The sequence below is a fragment of the Grampus griseus genome (genome assembly GCF_964374135.1).
Source record: "Grampus griseus genome assembly, chromosome: 19".
NCBI lineage: Eukaryota > Metazoa > Chordata > Mammalia > Artiodactyla > Delphinidae > Grampus > Grampus griseus.
The window spans coordinates 8,397,942-8,415,972 of NC_139013.1; the positions used below are offsets into that span (position 1 = coordinate 8,397,942).

At 55.8% G+C, this 18,031-nt stretch overlaps 1 protein-coding gene across 1 annotated transcript; it reads left to right on the forward strand.

Moving 5' to 3' along the window:
• Window positions 1–1,659: 1,659 nt before the first annotated feature.
• On the forward strand, window positions 1,660–16,045 carry MEIS3 (Meis homeobox 3; the record flags this gene model as incomplete). Its single annotated transcript, XM_082676781.1, has 15 exons — window positions 1,660–1,696; window positions 3,565–3,653; window positions 3,761–3,811; window positions 5,613–5,794; window positions 6,014–6,173; window positions 6,270–6,320; window positions 7,486–7,536; window positions 7,717–7,866; window positions 10,668–10,779; window positions 10,966–11,114; window positions 12,056–12,132; window positions 12,372–12,443; window positions 12,537–12,620; window positions 12,973–13,042; window positions 15,626–16,045. The coding sequence occupies 15 exons, from the start codon at window positions 1,660–1,662 to the stop codon at window positions 15,644–15,646; spliced, it is 1,356 nt and encodes a 451-aa protein (XP_082532907.1). The 3' UTR covers window positions 15,647–16,045.
• Window positions 16,046–18,031: the final 1,986 nt, after the last annotated feature.

The following is an 18,031-nucleotide window of genomic DNA, read 5'->3' on the forward strand; positions in this document are numbered from 1 at the left end:
GGACTGGAGGTGGGGGAGGGAGGGAGGTCTGAGACAAAGAGAAGGGGAGAGACTGGGAGTGAGAGAGAGAGAGAGATGGAGACAGAGACACAGAGAGATCGCCCAGGGAAAGAGAGACACAGAGATAGAGAGACAAAAATATAGAGGGAGAGACACATGAGGCAAACAGCTGGAAAGACAGACACCCAAGACCGAAACAGAGACACAGAGGCCCCCTCGTGTAGGATCCACTTTCCCCACCCCTGAGATACAGACCCTTGGAGAGAGACTAGGAGTGGGGGAGGAGGGCGAGGCGAACACAGCTGATGAGAAAGAGAGGAAACTGAGGTGGAGAGCCCACCTCAGGCCCACGAGGGAAGATGGGGGGCCCTGAGCTGGTCCTCGCTCGCTCCCTCGGCTCCCACAGCCTCGGAGCGCAGACCCTGGGGACCCCTGGGGTTCCCTGGGGGTCGCCGCTGCCTGGTGGGCACAGCCCCCGTGGCCCGTGCTCCGGTGGGGGGACCGAAGAGAGCAACAAGGTCCTGCCCAGCCACTGAGAGGTTGGTGGCCACGCTGGGGGAAACCAGCTCTGCAGAGGAGGCCTGAGGTCTGAGAGAGACGGGCCAGGGTGTGTCTGTGTGTGTGTCAGACAGAATGGAGGCAGCAGGAGTGAGAAAACCAGCTTCCTGCCTCCTCCCTCCAGTCTCTTGCCTTCCCCAGCAGGTTCTCTCACAGACACTCCTGCTTTCCCCTTGCTCTTCTCTTTAATTAAAAAGATTTATGCCCAAGAGTTCAAGCCCCTCCTCCTTGTTTGGGGGCTGAGTGATGCAAGGAGTAACTCTGGTCTCTGTCTCCTGTCTTCTCTGCCTCTGTCTCTCCCTCCCTCTCCCCCCGACCCCCTCCTCTGTCCGGCTCGCTCTGGGCCTCAGTCTGACCCCCTTTCCTTCTTTCCCTCTTTGCGCCACTGTTTCTGCCTTTCCCCAGCCGCCCTGCCCCATTGGCTTCACCAAGGCCGCCACCCAGTTAAGACACAGCTGGTTCCTCCCCTCCATCCACTTACCGCCCCCTGCCCCCCCCATCAGATCAGGCCACCCTCCTTGTTTTCAGAATCAGCTTGGGCCAGGGGACCTCAACACACATCCCCCAAGACCCAAAGAGAGGCTGGGGGCCCAGACCCCTGGCTCCCGCACCCTAAGCCTCGGCTGGGAGCGGAGGGGGTGCACCCAGAAAAGCTTTGCATCTTTAATTAAAAAGTTATTTAAATAAATTTTCTGCTCCAAAACCCCAAAACCCCTATCTGGGGGGCGGGGTGTGTGTGGCAGTGATTAAAGGCTCTCCCCTGCCCCTCCGCCTGCCTTAAAGGGCCAGCGTCACCCGCGGGACAGTGCGTGGGAAAGTTTCAGGGGGAGCACCCTTTGGCTTGAGGACACCGGACTCAGACAAGGTGCCCAGAGTCCTGGCATCTACCAGTTTAACCATTTCGCCATCACTCCTCACTCCTCAAGCCCAAGGCTCATCCAGCTGATGGGGAGATTGAGGCTTAGGGAAGGAAGAATTGGTCTGAGGTGGGTCTGGACCCCAGATTCCTGGAGGAGACCCAGGCATAGCCAGGAAGGAAGGTTGGTGGTGTGCCGAGGGGGGGTCAGAGGACAAGAGTCAGGGACACAGAGAAAGACAGGGATGGAGATCCTGGATGAGACAGAGAGAGTGAGGACCGGTGAGAAAGCGATCCAGGGAGAGACAGAGATGGGGGTGTGGGCTGGAGGTGACGCTGAATCCTGGGTGGACGAGGAACGGCCTTCCCCAGGCCTGAGGGGGACCAGGGCCATCATCCTCGCCCTCAGCCAGAGCCCTCCAGCTTGCCCTCTCCCTCTGGGAAGTGCCGCTGCTGTCCTAACCTCAGTCCGTCATGCTGTAGCTGCAGCTCTCTCACCCGCTTGCCTGGCCTGGGTGGTTTGGCTTAAGGTCCACAAGCTGGGAGGAGGTAAGAGCAGCAGGGTGGGGTGAGGTGGAGCTGTTTATGAGGGTCATAAACATAACCTTAGAGAGCCCAGCAGGGGTGGGTGTACGTACACCACTCCCCCACACCATCCCCAGTAGCATGTGAGCACCAGGAGACCAGGAACGGTTGTCTTTTGTTCCCTGCTACATCTCCAGAACGTTACCCAACACACAGTAGGCACTCAATACACTTTTGTTGCGGAAATCTTTCTTTCATTAGAACACCAGTTTCAAAGGCTGTCTGGGTCCCAGGCTCCTCCGGGAATCAGGTCAAAGCTGTGAACTTGCTCTCCAGCAGATGTGTAACCAGGCACATCGTTTACCCTCAATTTTGGAGATGTCATCACAAACTCCCTGAGAGCTGTTGAGGGGGTTTCAGGCTAAGAAACTTCCAAAAGGCAAAGGTGAAACATTGGCAGAGGGGCAGAGTGGTATTTCCAGGCATGTGCGCGCATGCGTGCGCACACACACCACTTACACACCCACTATATTCAGAAACAGAAACAACACACCCACACCAGGCATGATCCAACAACCAGACACACAGACAGACACAGCTGGGGACACACACACACACACACACACACACAGATGGCTTCAGGCAAGCGCACAAGTGTCCCTGTCTCCCGGGGTGGGAAGTTGGGGGGGGGCGGGGCTGGAGAAGGAAGAGAAAGTACATCATAGGGTTTGGTTACTTCCAGCCTCTGGTTCTCCTCTGAGCTGTCTCCCAGTCAGAGAGAGAGAGAGAGAGAACAGGGGAAGGAGGAGGGGGAGAGGCAGTGATCAGAGGGCCTGAGTGGGAGCGTGGGCGGCCAGGAGCGGGGCAGAGCTGTGGGGAGCAGAGGATGGGAGAGAGACACAGACACAGAGACAGAGAGAAAAAGAGAGAAAGAAATGGAGAGAGAGAGACTCGAAGACCTAGCGAAAAAAGGGAAGCAGGGAGATGGAGAGAGAGAGAGACGGGGTCGGGTGGAAAGGAGGAGGAAAGGGGGGAGAGAGAGAGAGACAGGGACCTGGGGCGGCCGGGAGGGGGACAGGCGGAGAAGACCCGAGCGCGCGACGTGGAGAGAGGAAGGCAGGAGGGGTGGGGACCGAGGCAGACCAGACGCTGCGAGACTCCCATACAAAAAACCTCCCCCGAGAGCGGCCGCAGCCCCCGGGAGTGGGGAGGGCGACGGGAGGGGAGGGGCTCCGGGCGCTCCCGCCCCGCCCCGCCCCGCCCCGCCCCTCCAGCGGCCGAGCCGCCGGCGGACAGTGGGTTAAGCATCTCCGCTGTGGAACTTCCGGATGTGACCACAGAGAGAGGGAGAGACCGGGAGAGGGGGAGAGGGGGAGAGAGGGAGAGACGGAGCCGCCAGCATCCCTCCGGCCCGCCAACGCCGGGACCCCGCACCGCGCTGGGAGCCGCCGCGCGCCGCCCGCCCCCCGGGCCGGGCCCCCTCGCGCCCCCCTCTCCCCCGCCTCTCGGTCTGTGGATCTCGGGCTGGTTCCATCCTCCCAGGACCCGGGGGAGGGACTGGGGGCCCCGGGGAGGGGGCCTCGGGCGGCCCTCCCCCGCCTTCTCGCCCCTGCCCTCGCTGGCAGGAGCCCCTAGCTGTGACCCCCGCGGGGGCAGGAGGCTGGGGGTCCATGCTCGGAGCCTTCGTACGGCCCGGCGCCTGCCGCTGACGGCGGTGGGGGTGGGGGGGCCGGGCACCCAGCCTCCTGCCCCACCCCCTGGCGTCGGCCCCTCGGGCCATCTGGGGCCGCTGCCCCTGGCTGCGCCCTCCCCGCCGGCCAGGCCCTGGAGGGACCCGGGAGCTGCCGCAGGCATCAGCCCATGGCCCGGAGGGTAGGTCCGAGGGCGGACGATCCTGTGCCCCGGCCGGTGGTCGCATCCCCCATCCTTCCATCTCCTCCCTGGGGAGCTCTGGCCCCCATCAGCCCATCCCGCTCTCTCCACCATCTCTTTCTCTGCCTCCCCTCTCGCTGCCCCTGAATCTCCCCTCTTCCTAACCCTGGGTCTCCCCTCTCTCTGCCCCTCAGTCTCCCCTCTCTGCCCCTGGTCTCCCCTCCATCTCAGGCCCTTTATCCTACCCCCCCTTCTTTTTCGTCCCTCCCCTATTCTTCTCCCTGGTCTACTTTTGTTCCATGTCCTCCAGAGGGTTAGGCGTGGGGACAGTGCTGGGAGAGGTGGGTCTCACCAGGCAGGGCCAAGGGATTCTCTTCCGCTGTCCTGGGGTTGGAGAGACAGGCGAAGAGGTGAGCAGGCACGTTTGGGGGTGGAGGGGGGCAGGAATACCGCAGGATTCGAGGACATCCTGAGATGTGCGATGAACAGTGGGGGGGGGCAGTTGGATTTAACTTCAGTGCTCAGGAGAAGTTAGGAGAAAAGGAAAGACACACACACACACTCAGAGCCCTCCGTGCACACACCCGCTATGGCAGGAACACTGGTACCTCCCCCTCTCCAGTCTCTTTGCCTCTTTGAACCTCAGTTTCTTCATCTCCGAGGAAAGGATTGGACGTGGGTGACTTAAAGGTCCCCTGGCTTCACCGGTGCGTGTGCTTCTGTGATGACAGGACACAGAAATCTCACGCGTGATTTCTCTTTGGGGCTGTTGGCACAAGTGCGTTGGTGTGGTTGAGCCGGGTTACACTTTGGTTCAACAAGTGTTTATTGACTGTGCGCCAGGCACTGTGCTAAATGTCTCGCGCATTGATTCATTCACCCACTCATTCATTCCTGCGCCTGGCTTCTGGCTGTGTGTGTGTGTGTGCGCGCGTGTGTGGTGGGTCCACATGGGGAGTGGAGTGTGACAAGTTAAGATGCACTCAGACGTGCATATTCATCTGTGAAATGAAATTGAAGCGGGGGAGACTGTATGAGTACATTTGTGTACAAACAATACACTGCTTTGATGGGCAGTGCCCATGAGCGAGAATCGATTTCTCTCCCCTCCTCTCTCTCCCCTTCTCTGTCTCTGTCTCTGCCTCCCTCTCTCTCTCTCTCTCTCTCTCTCTCTCTCTGCCCCCTGTCTCCTGTCTCCCTTTGCGTGTTTCTCCTGTATCTTCTCCCTGTGTGTGTCTCTCTCCCTCTCTGCTCTTCCCTCTGACTCTACATCTCTCTTTATCTCTTGTCTCTTTCTCCACCTTTTTTGTCTCTCTCACCATTTCTCTCCCTCCCTCTAATCTCTCCTTCCCTCTGTCTTTCTCTTGCATCTCCCTCCCAGTCTCTCTCTTCTCTCACATCTCTCTCCCTCTCTCTGAATCTCTCTCCCCTAACTCTCTGTGAGAAGCTAGCAGTTACCAGCCAGCCAATCCTTGACCCCCCTCAACCCTGACCCTCAGATCCAAGACCTGGGTCAGTCTCTCTCCCCTGGACCCTCCTGCCCACACACTGGGAATCTCTGACGGGACATTTTTCACAGTCCACGGGTCCAAAGGAAGGCTTGAGGACAGGGCCTTCAGTCCCACCCAGACAGCTCCATGGGACATCGGGGGCCTAAGGGAGCAAGGCTGGGACACTTGGGGACAGTAGGGCAGGTGACTGGGGCAAGGAGGGGGCATTTCCTGGGTGCGAGGGTAGGGAGGTTTCTTGTTGGTGCTGACACGTCCCTGGGGCTCTTCCCCTCTCACCTCCCCCGACCCAGTACGATGAGCTGCCCCACTACCCCGGCATCGTGGACAGCACTGCAGCCCTGGCTGGCTTCTCGGAGGCAGTGCCCTCGGCACCGAGAGCCCCCGGGCCCTACGGCCCCCACCGGCCTCCCCAGCCCCCGCCCCTGGGCTTGGATAGTGATGGCCTGAGGAGGGAGAAGGATGAGATCTACGGGTGAGTGGGGACAAGGCTGAGGGCTCCATGGGGTCTCGGGATGTGCCCCCGCCCTGTTTCTTTGTCTCTCTGGATATGTTTCTCTTCTCTGACTCTGTCTCACTCTGTCTCTATCTCTCCACCTCTTCCCTCTGGGTCTCCTCTCCACCTCCCGGTTGCGCCATATTTCCCAGCCCCCCTGCCCTCCCCTCGTGAACTCTCACCCCCTGCTTTCCCCAGACACCCGCTCTTCCCGCTGCTGGCCCTGGTCTTTGAGAAATGTGAATTGGCCACGTGTTCTCCCCGTGATGGGGCTGGGACTGGGCTGGGCACACCCCCGGGCAGTGATGTATGCTCCTCCGATTCCTTCAATGAGGACATCGCAGCCTTTGCCAAGCAGGTGGGCACCCACCATCCGCTGTGCGCCAGGAGAACCAGTGAAGTGGGGTGGGCAGGAGACAGGATGTGCCCTCCCTGGCCTCTCTCTTTCTCCCAGGTCCGCTCTGAGAGGCCTCTCTTCTCCTCCAACCCGGAGCTGGACAATCTGGTGAGACCTGGGCCCTCCCCAACTCCTTCTCCTCCAAGGGGGTCTCCTGTTCCACTCTCCATAGCCCTGGGATTGGTTGTGGGAGCAAAGAGGAGACCGCCTGGCCCACGTCCTCAAATAGTGATCACTGTTGCCCCTTTGCAATGCAGTGTTGCCCAGAGTTTGAGAACAGGGACTCGATGGCCTGGGTTCGAATCCCAGCTCTCTACTTACTAGTTCGAAGAACCAGGGCAGGTAGTTCCAGCTCCCTGGGCCCCGTTTTCCTCATCTGTAAAGTGTAGCTAGTAATAATTTCTATCTTGTAGGGCTGTTGCGAGTGTATAATGAGTTAAAGAGAGTCAAGCCTGCAGCACAGTGCCTGGCACTGAATGGGGACTCATTAAGTGTTTGCTGTTCTATCAGTCAGAACAGGGCTCACATCAAAATGAATAAAAGCAGTTAGCTGTAAAGGAGAGAGGAGAGGAGAGAGAAGAGGGAGAAAGGGAAGAGAAGGAGGAGAGGGAGAGAGAGGGAGAAATACCCCGACTTGTCCCTTCCTTTTGCTTTCCAGCTCCCACCAGAGCTTCCTATTGGCTGAACCCTTTGGCAAAGGACTCTGGGAAATGTAGTTTTCAGGTGAAGGGTGGGAAATGGATCCAAGGGCAAGCAGGCAAAGGATGTGGTGCTATTATTAGAGCATACCTTAACTCACTCTTCTTGTGATGGGTCCTCTTCTGTCTCTTGCACCTCTTGCTTCTCTTTCGTTGTCTCTGATCTCAATCTCACACTCCCTTGTTCCTTAATTCTGGGTCTCCATCTCTGTTCTCTATTTCTCTCTGCCCCTGTCATTTTGTTTTTGTCTCTCTTTGCACTCTTTTTTCTGTTTGTCATCCAATGCACTTTTTCTGTTTCTCTCTCTTCTTCTTCCTCCTCCCCTTCATCTTCTTCTCCTTCTCCTTCTCCTTCTTCTCCTTCTCCTTCTCCTCCTCCTTCTCCTCCTCCTTCTCCTTCTCCTCCTCCTCCTCCTCCTCCTCCTCCTCGTTCTTCTCCTTCTCCTTCTTCCTCTTCTTCTTCCTCTTCTCCTCCTCCACCTCCTTCTTCTCTTTTTTCGCCTTCTCCTCTTCCTTCTTCTCTGTCTCGCTCCCTCGCTCCCTCTCTCCCTCCCCTCTTGTGTCTCTGTTTTCAGATGATACAAGCCATTCAAGTGCTCCGTTTCCACCTGCTGGAGCTGGAGAAGGTGAGTGCTCCTCACTTCCCCTCACGCCCTCACTTGCCCCCCATCCCTTCCCTTCTTGCCCCCTCCACCCCTCCTTCAGGCTCTCTCCCCACCAGAGTTGGAGCAGAAGGCCACCCCCATCCCTATACACCCCAGCCCTGGCCCCCGGGTGGCCCCCCCAGTACCCCGGTGCCCCCTCAGGTCCACGACCTGTGCGACAACTTCTGTCACCGCTACATCACCTGCCTCAAGGGAAAGATGCCCATCGACCTGGTCATCGAGGATCGGGACGGCGGCTGCAGGGAGGATCTCGACGACTACCCGGCCTCCTGCCCGAGCCTCCCAGATCAGGTGGGCCCCAGGATGGGGCGACAGGCATTGCCCTGAAACCAAAGGCATGCCCAGAGAGCTGGGTTCCAGTATCAGGGCACACACAACACACCACACAGCCTGAGACAGGCACAGTCAGACATGGCCTGACCACAGGACAGGCACCAACTATGCAACAGCCACACAGACTGCAATACAGCTGGATGACAGGACGCATACACACCCCAACAGCTGCAGATGCCACACATAGACTTGGCTACACCCACATAGGTTCACAGACAGCCACAAAACCCATTACACTCACAGTAAGGTGATAGCATATGCCACATACTTAAACACTCACAGCACAATGGCATAATAGCATCATAGATCACACAGCCTGATTGAGACACTGCCGTTCTAGAGAGAGAGAGAGTGTGTGTGTGTGTGTGTGTGTGTGTGTGTGTGTGCAGTATACACACCTCAACAACGTAACAGCCACCCAGCTGGAGATGGAGCCAAATGGCCCCAGATCCTACGACATAAACTCAGCTACAGCCACACTTAGACCCAGAGCAGCCACGGTGCCTGCACACACACACACACACACACACACACACACACACACACACACACACACATGCTACCCTAACCTCTTTTTTCTTTTTTATAAATTTATTTCTTTATTTTTGGCTGCATTGGGTCTTCGTTGCTGCATGCAGGCTTTCTCTAGTTGTGGCGAGCGGGAGCTACTCTTCCTTGCAGTGCACGGGCTTCTCACTGCAGTGGCTTCTCTTGTTGCGGAGCACGGGCTCTAGGCATGCGGGCTTCAGTAGTTGTGGCGCACGGGCTTAGTTGCTCCACGGCATGTGGGATCTTCCCAGACCAGGGCTTGAACCCGTGTCCCCTGCATTGGCAGGCAGATTCTTCACCACTGCGCCACCAGGGAAGTCCTACCCTAACCTCTTAACAATTGGACTACTGTAGGTGTGGGCACACACCTTGCCACTTAGTGGCCACGTGGCCCCAGATTCATTCAGTCTCAGATACAATCACACTATAGTTTCATAGACTTAGGCACCCAGGCAACAATCACACAACAGCTGTGCGGATCCCAGTGAGGCCCATACCCACAAGGCGGTCACGCTATCAACGCAGCAATTATACAACATGACACCCACACCCAAATACAGGCACGTGGCCATACCACGACCACGCAGACTGGAGCATGCGCACACAGCAGTCACAGATGAGCCTCAGGGACCCTCTGCCCCACACCCGTATTATGCACCCGCTCAGTAGCACCACGTGCGTGTGCTGATCAGTTACAACTCCCTCGGAGGCGTAGCCATATTCTATATCTTCACACAGCTGCCAACACACCCCTCTGGCCATCGTCCCCCGCCAAAGAATCACGGAGCTGCCTGCCCACTCATGCAGGACTCAGGATAACCACACACTGTCTCCCAAATAGGACCCCAACCCCTAGAACTACAGCCACAAGCTTAGAAAAATAAACGTAGCCTTGCATTTGCCAGGTATAGCCACCTGGCCGGTTGAGAGAGTGACACAACCACGCTCAAATACGGCTGCATGTCTCAGCTCTGCCCACGTGACACCTCTTCTCCAGGGACAACCTTGCCTCGTCGGGCACGGACATTAGCACATTCACACTCACATGCTGCATGACAGTCTCAGGACAGCGTCAGGTACACTGACGTGGACGCTCATCCGATCAGATCCAATGCCAGAAGGGCAGGGTGACAGTTCCAGCAATGCTCAAAAGCCTTCAGGCCTCATGATTCTGTCGTTTGCACACAACCCATCCCCAAAGCCCTCAAACTCTAAATTGCACACAGATATTCTGAGCCCAGAGAAAGCTGCTCTAAGGTGCCGTGTCGCAGGCTGAGCCCTGGAAGGACACAAATGATGCATCCATTTGCAGGGGTGAGGGGCTAATTACCAAGCAGAGGGCAGGGTCTAGGACATTCACCAGGGGCAGGGGTGTACCCCAGGGCTCAGCAACAGCAGGCGGCTGTTGCCATCCCCACTTCCACCCAGTCTGCCTCCCAACAACTGAAGAACCTTAAACCAAATGACAAAGAAATGATGTATCTATACAGGTGGGTCGGCCTCCTGGGACACAGAGCTGGGGCAGGGGGTGAATTCAACACATTGTCAAGTTCCTCAAAGTGTGTAGGAGTTTGGATAAAGAAAATACAACCCCCGACTCCCTGATCTGCAATTTGGAGACCACCAAATCTCTGAAAACTAGAAGTTGGTGTTTTTTTCCCCATAAGTTTAGTGCAGATTTATTTGGCAGCAAAATCTGACCTGAACTGAGAGGCTATTTACAGCCTTTATTTATTCCACTTAGTTAAATATTCATCCATTTTGCTGCAGAAATGTTAATGAGTTTGATGACGAGGTTACGCCCCAGACACTGTGGAGGTGTTAGGGAATAGTGGCGTGTGCACTGCCTAAAGATATGAAAAGTTTTGAATTTTGAAAGAGCGCTGGCTTCCCGGGATTTCTGATCAGGTGCCAGAGATCTGTACAAGCTCACCTTTCCTGAGTGACTGCCGTGTGCCTTTACGTAAATTAACTCACTGAATCCTTACCACACTCTGTGAGGGGGGTGGGGATGGTTGTCCTCCATTTTTGCAGTGGAGGAAACTGAGGCACAGAGAGGTGAAGTGACTTGCCCAAGGTCACACACAGCCAGGAGAGAGGCAGACACAGTCTTCACACTCAGGACTCCTAGCTCCAGAGCCCGTGGTCTTAGCCACTGTAGTATATTATACCCCAAGCCTTGGCACTGACTTCCGAGTCTTATTTTCCAGAATACTACATGGATTAGAGACCAAGAAGACAGCGGGTCTGTATATTTGGGGACCCCGGGTCCATCCAGCGGGGGCCTGGCCTCCCAGAGTGGTGACAACTCCAGTGACCAAGGTGAGAAGCTTGAGAGGTGGAGGGGAAAGGTGGGAGTCAGTCTGAGGATTGAAGTTAGACAGCAGGTAGGACTTCCAGAGGGGCAAGGATGACTGGGGTGTGGAGTGGTGCCTTGGGGGAAAGTTCTGGGTCCCTCTGGTCCCCCACCTTTCCCGTCCACAGCACAGCATGCCTCTCCCTGCTCAGGAGACGGACTAGACACAAATGTGGCCTCACCCAGTTCTGGGGGAGAGGACGAAGAGCTGGACCACGAGCGCCGGCAGAACAAGAAGAGAGGGATCTTCCCCAAGGTGGCCACCAACATCATGAGAGCCTGGTTGTTCCAGCACCTCTCGGTGAGAGCCCTGGGGCCCTGGTGCGGGGTGGGCAGAGAGAGAGATGGAGAAGGATGGCTGCACAGAAACTGAGGCCCGGAGAGAGACCCAGAGACGGGAGACTGAGGCAGCAGGGAAATATTGAGGGAAAATCTCAAGCAGATGGGAATTGACAAGAGCAAACATCCATGAGCACCACCTGTATGCCAGGTGCCACTCAGGGCTCTGGACTCATTCAGTCCTCTCCCCCACCCCAGACCCTCCCATCCAGTCACCCACCCATCAGTCATCCACCATCCAGCCAAACATACCCCATGAGGACAGCGATGTCGTTAGCTCCATTTCGCAGATGAGGAGACTGAGGCCCAGAGGTCTCACAGCCAGAAGTGGGTTCAAATGCAGGCAGTCTGGCCTTAATCAGCAAACCACCCTGCCTCAGGGAGACAGGAGGACAGACAGGGAGAGGCCGAAACAAAGATAGAGATGGGGAGTTATGGAGAGCATTAAGTCAGAGCAAGAGACACACAGGGGGAGACTGAGTCACACTGGGGGAGAGACAGACAGACAGACACAGAGAAAGGTAGAGATTGTGACGGGGAGAGACATGCACAAGGACCTATCGGACTCAGAGAAGGCTGGTGCTGGGCTTTGCCTCCTTTCCCCAGGGAGGTGGAGTTCCCCCAGTTCCCCCCTCCCGCAGCTCCACCTCCCTGATGAGAGCTGGCCAATTAGCCTCTAATTGCTGGAAGAGGTTGGGGGACACCCACCGGTGTAATTGCCCGAAGCTTGGCTCTGCCTCCCTCCATTGGGCCCCGGGGAACACGGAGAAGCTCAGACACGCCTCCAGCTCTCCCGGCCTTGCCTTAGCCTGGGCTCACCAACTCCCTGGGACCTGGGCAGGCCAGGCCTGGGGGATCAGAGGGCAACCAGGCAAGCAGGGTGACTCTTGCTGGTGGCCACAGCACCCGTACCCCTCAGAGGAGCAGAAGAAGCAGCTGTCCCAGGACACGGGGCTCACCATCCTACAAGTCAACAACTGGTGAGTGACACCGGAGGCCTGGGCGCTCCGTGGGCCAGCCCGGGGTGGGAGGCCGGGCGCTGTCCGCGGTGCTGAAGGAGGCCCCAAAGCCCCTCGGAGCCTCTCTTCGTCCTGCCTCTGCTTTGCCGCCCCTGTATCCGTCCTCTCTTGCCTGCTCTCTCTCTGTCCCTGTGTATTCATCTCTGCCTCTCTTCTACTCCCTCTTTGCACCCTCCTCCGTTTCCATGGCCCCCTCCCAGGTTCATTAATGCCCGGAGACGCATCGTGCAACCAATGATCGATCAATCCAACCGCACAGGTACAGGGAGAAGGTGGGAAGAGAGGGCCTGGTGTTCCCGGGGGAGTATCAAAGCCTGAACCGGGCATCCTGGGGCTCAGCCTGCACCCGTCAACTCCCCTAGCAGGGCAGGGTGCAGCCTTCAGCCCAGAGGGCCAGCCCATGGGGGCCTACACGGAGACTCAGCCACAAGTGACTGTCAGGCCCCCAGGTAAGCCCCGCCCCCTAACTAAGCCACACCCCCAGCACTCCAGGCCCCTCCTCCAAACAATGTGCTCCACCTTCTGGGATTAAGTTCTTGAAAAATACCTTGCTTCATTTGCTTAAAAGGGGAGTCGAAGATGCAAATGCAGATTTCCTGGTCCCCACCTTTCCTCCCAGAGTTTGCTTCTTCCAGGCTTCAACCACCCATTGGAAAGCTCCACTTTTCCTTAAAGGATCAGCACCCTCTTAAAGGATGACTCAGTTTGTCCTGATAGAGGAGTCCCCTGGGGAAGGAAGGGGGAGTGGGGCATATGGGGGTGTCTGGTGAAGACCACTAACACTCCTCTTTTGTCTTCCAGGATCAATGGGGATGAGTTTGAACTTAGAAGGAGAGTGGCATTATTTATAGAGGCTGGAGTCAGGAGAGATGTGAGTGTCCTAGGTCTAGGGGCACTAGGTTGGAGATTGTGCTATTCTCAACCCCTCGTAAGACCTCCAGACTCCAACAGTGAGCCCACCCGGAGCAGGGTCAGCCTGCGTCTCTGAACTGAGGGTTCTCCAACCCATCCATCCCTCCATCAATTCACCCATACATATATTTATCCATCCATCAATCATCCACCAACCCCCTCATCCATCCAAACATACATTCAGCCACTCATTCATTCATCTATCCACCCACCTATCCACTCATCCATCCACCTCCAAACTGATCCATCCACCCACACATCCACCCTCTTATTCATGCATTCATCCACCTACCTACCTACCTGCCTACCCATGGATCCATCCATGTGTGTATCCACCACCCTTCATCCATCAGAAGATACATCTACCCACTCATTCACCCACCTCCACATTGATCCCCCCACCCACATGTCCACCCACTTGTCAACTTACCCATGCATTCACGCACCTACCTACCCACCCACTCATCCACCCATCCACATATTACATACATTTCCAAACATATATTGACATGCCTCAGGTAGGGTACAGCTCTTGAGAAGATTCTGGGCTCATGAGGAAGTGGACATTAGAAACCAATGGCAATCTAGTCCAACAGTTCAAACAATAAAACACAGCTATCATTAGCTATCTCTGAGATATCAGGGAAGACTTTATAGGAGAAGTGGCTTCTGGGTAGGGCATTGAAGGATGAATAGGAGACCACTGGGCAGAAGGTTGGGGGCAAGGTAGCAGGGTGCATTCTTTTACTCTCCCAAGTCTTCAGTCTAGAGTATCTTCTCAGTCTTTACAATAACCCCAAAAGAGAGAAGCTATTATTATTTTCATTTTACAGATAAGAAAACTGAGGCTCAGAGAGAAGAGTTCACTTGTGCAGGTTCACTCAGCTTAGAAAAGCAGAGGGAACAGCATGTGCAAACGCCCAGGGTTGAGAGGCTGCCTGGAGTTTCTAAAGCAGCGGCCATGGCTCACAGGCCCAGCCACTCTGCGGCATGTGGGATCTTCCCGGACCGGGGCACGAACCCGTGTCCCCTGCATCGGCAGGCGGACTCTCAACCACTGCGCCACCAGGGAAGCCCCACAGATCAGATCTTGACTCTCCTTGGATTAAAACCCTTCTGTGGCTCCCTAGTGCCCATTGGATGAGGTCCAAACTCCTTGGTTTGGCATCTGTTCATTCATTCATTCCATACACATTCCCTGAGCAGCTGTGTGCCCAGCCCTGTGCTGGGTGGTGATGGGGACACAGCAGTGACCATGACAGCCCAGCCCTGTGCCCATGAGGCTCACAGTCCAGTGGGGGAGACAGATCTGTCCCCAGACAGTAATGACCTACAGTAGGCAGGGCTGGGAGGAGGGAACCCAAGAACTGGAAGAACCCAGAGTGGGCATCGGGCCTAGGCTGGGGTGTTCAGGGAGGACTTCCTGGAGGAGGGCACTTTGGAGCTGAGACCAGGAGAATAAGAGGAGTGAGACAGGAGAGGAAGGAACAGTATATGCAAAGGCTATAAGACAGTCCCTCACTACACACACACGTACATACAAAGGGACTGGGCTGGGCTGAGGCTGGTGTGTCAAATGGGTGAGTAATGAAATCAAGGCCCACGGAAAGGCTGGGATATGAGAGTGGAGACCTGCAAGGGCTTAGGCTTGGAGAGCACTGGAGGCCTGAGCCTGGGAGGAGAGGTTTGTTCAGTGCCCGGCAGGTCCATGGGGGGTCTCAGCTCTGCCCTGACCAACTGCAGACAGGTGAGCCCTGATCCAGAGTCAGGGGACCTCTGGGACCAAGAGTGATGGAGGGAGCTTCTTATCCTGCTCCCCAAGCAAGCTGCGTTTTCTCCCCACTCTTTTCTGTCTCTCCCAATCCCTGCCTTTTCCTCTTTGTCTCTCCCTTTATTTCTGTCTCTCATTCTTTCTCTTTCCACATCTCCATCTCTGATTATCTCCATGTCTCTTCTCTATCCTGCTCTGTCTGTCCCTCTCGCCTTATCTTTTTTTTTTTTTAATTTATTTATTTTTGGCTACGTTGGGTCTTTGTTGCTGCACGCTGACTTTCTCTAGTTGCAGTGAGTGGGGGCTACTCTTCGTTGCGGTGCATGGGCTTCTCGTTGCAGAGCACAGGCTCTAGGTGCGCAGGCTTCAGTAGTTGTGACATGAGGGCTCAGCAGTTGTGGCTCACAGGCTCTAGAGCACAGGCTCAGTAGTTGTGGCACACGGGCTTAGTTGCTCCGCGGTATGTGGGATCTTCCCGGACTAGGGCTCGAACCCGTGTCTCCTGCATTGGTAGGTGGATTCTTAACCACTGCGCCACCAGGGAAGCCCTCCTTATCTTTATCTCTTTCTTTGTCTTGACTGTCTCCTTGTCTTTTTTTCATCTCTGTCTGTCTCTTTCCCTTCATTTCTGTTCTGATTCTCTGCCTCTGTCTCTGTCTCTCTCTCTGTGTCCCTCTCACTGTGGGGCTGGTGGGGACAGTGCAGAAGGCCTGATGTAGGTCCAAACGCCCTCTCCATCTCCTGACTTGGCCTCTCCTCTCCTTTCCACAGACCCCAACCTCTGGACTGTGACTGCCAGGTTCATACCTGCTTCTGGTCGACGTCTGGCCCTCTGGCTTCAAGACCCCACCTCCTATGGCCCCCCCCAACTCAATGCCTACCTCCCTGGGGCCCTGCCGGGACATGAGGGGCCTGAGCACCCACTCGAGGGTCTCTCAAGGACAAAGACAAGGCCTCCAGGCCCTGTGCCCCACTTCTGCCCTCACCTCTGCCTGGAACCTGAGCTGAGATCCTGGGCCTGGGAGTTCAGAAGATGGCGGCTGGGTACCCCCCACCCCTAGGACAGAGAAGAGATGGGGGGTGGGCTGGGGCCATCAGGGAAGGAGGGTCACCCAGATCCGACATTTAGAGAGGTTCCCTTCATCCTCCCAGCCCACCCTCTTTCCCCCTCCCCCACTCCCCTCTTGTGTTGTCTTCTACCTTTTTTTTTTAAGCATAAAGTCTTAAAAACAAAAGGCCACCAATCTGAGTTCGTGGGTCTCTTCCATGATTCAAATTCTCATCAGTTTGAAGCTCATGAATCACTAATTGTAATAATAATTGATGCTTTTTATCCTGCTCTCTCCTCAGGCCCTCTGTATGTATCGGTTAGCTATTGCTGTGTAACAAACCATACCAAAGCTTCATGGTTCAAAAGGCCAATTAATTTTTAGCACGTTAATCTACAGGTTGATGTAGTAGGCTGAGCTGGGCAGTTCTTGTGGCTTCAAAAGGGCTCTCTTGTGTATCTGTGGCCAGCCACAGGTCAGCAAGGGGGCTCTGCTGGCAGGCAGTGGGGACAACAGGAGTGACTGGGCTACATGGTAACATACCCCAGCAGGCTGACCTTGTTTGTGGAAAATGACCAGCTCAGTCCCCCTTCGGGGTGTCTGTCCTGGCTGTTCCCTTTGCCTGGGACACCTTCCTGGCTCAGAGGTTACCTCTGCAAAGACAGGAACAGCCAAACCAAAGCACCCCGCTCTGTCCACCACTCTCTCTCACCTCATTCCCTGTCCCCCGTCACCCCCTCCCTGGAATTCTTTCCATCACTTATTTGCCTATTCATTATTGGCTGGAACCTCAGCACTTCCAGAAGGCAGGAGTTTGTCTCTCTCTGTCACTGTGGTGACCTGGGGCCTCAGACAGCAAGCACCCTATACCCAGCAGGTGCCTGGGAAACAGGTGGAGAACGGAGGAAGAAATTCCATAGTTCTGAGACTCAGCTGCCTTCACCTCGTCATTCATTCCTCCTGGCCACGGGTATGCCCTGGACACGCACCCTCTGCTCGTCCCTGCACTTGAGGGAACAAACCCAAGACGCTGCCCTGGGGGAGCTGACGTCCTAGTGGGGAAGACCCACGATGGGCCAAATAAATGAGCACATCATTTAGTCTGTGAGAAGCTGACAGTGTCATAAAAAGCAGAGCAGGGTAGGGGTGGGAGTACAGGTGCCTCCTTTACACATTTATTTACCCTTTCTCTAGTTCGTGCTGTGCCAGGCTCTGTTCCAGGAGGTTTATACCTATCAATCTGGTAAACGCTTACCACTAAGCCCCAGGAGGAGGTATGATCACTGGCCACATTTCCCAGATCAGGAAACTGAGGTCCAGAGAAGTGAAATCGTTCGCCCGGGGTCACAGAGCTGGAGAGTGGCTGTTCCCATTAGAACCCAGACAGGCTGTGAGCTAACCACTTGCCTCACAACCCCTCATTTTTAAAAATAGAATTCTAAGAGTCTATGATTTCTAAAGGGCCTTATATCACCGATTGTTTTCTGAGTTACAAATTGTTTTGGTGACTACGATTACAGTTTGTCTCTCCCCAAACTCTCGGGGACTGAAGTGGGATGGATGAGGGATATACAGCAAGAAGGACTTCCGACACCTCTTCTCCCCACTCTTAAAGGCGGGTGGGGGAGGGTTATGGGGGAGGGGGCAGGGCTGGGCCAAGGCCTGAGGTCTACATGAAGGGGAGGGCTTTGTATTCCTGCAACCTGGCCTGGCTGGCAAAGGGACACTGGCAGGTGGAGGAGGGGAAGCTCTCCTCTCCCCCTCCCCCACCTGGTTGAAAATACCTCTCATTTAATCCTCTCTAATTAAATCAATTGGCTGTGCCGTGGGGGAGGAGAGAAACTGGGCGGGAGGTTAATTGTAACTAAAAATACCTCCCCCACTTCCTGGGGTGAGGAACCAGCTGAACCTGGAGTTGTGAGGCTGCCTGTGCAGTGGGTTGGTGTTGCTGAGTGGAAGGGGCAGAGAGGCGGGGACTCTGATGGGTCTGCAGGGTGGCCCGTGTGCGGCTGGATGGCAGGGCCAGGTGGTCACCGGGGTTGGTGCATGTGCGTGTGTGTGACAATTGCATGACTGCTGAGGCCATGGACTTAGGATGCTGGGGTCGACGTGCCATTGTGGGGAGGGG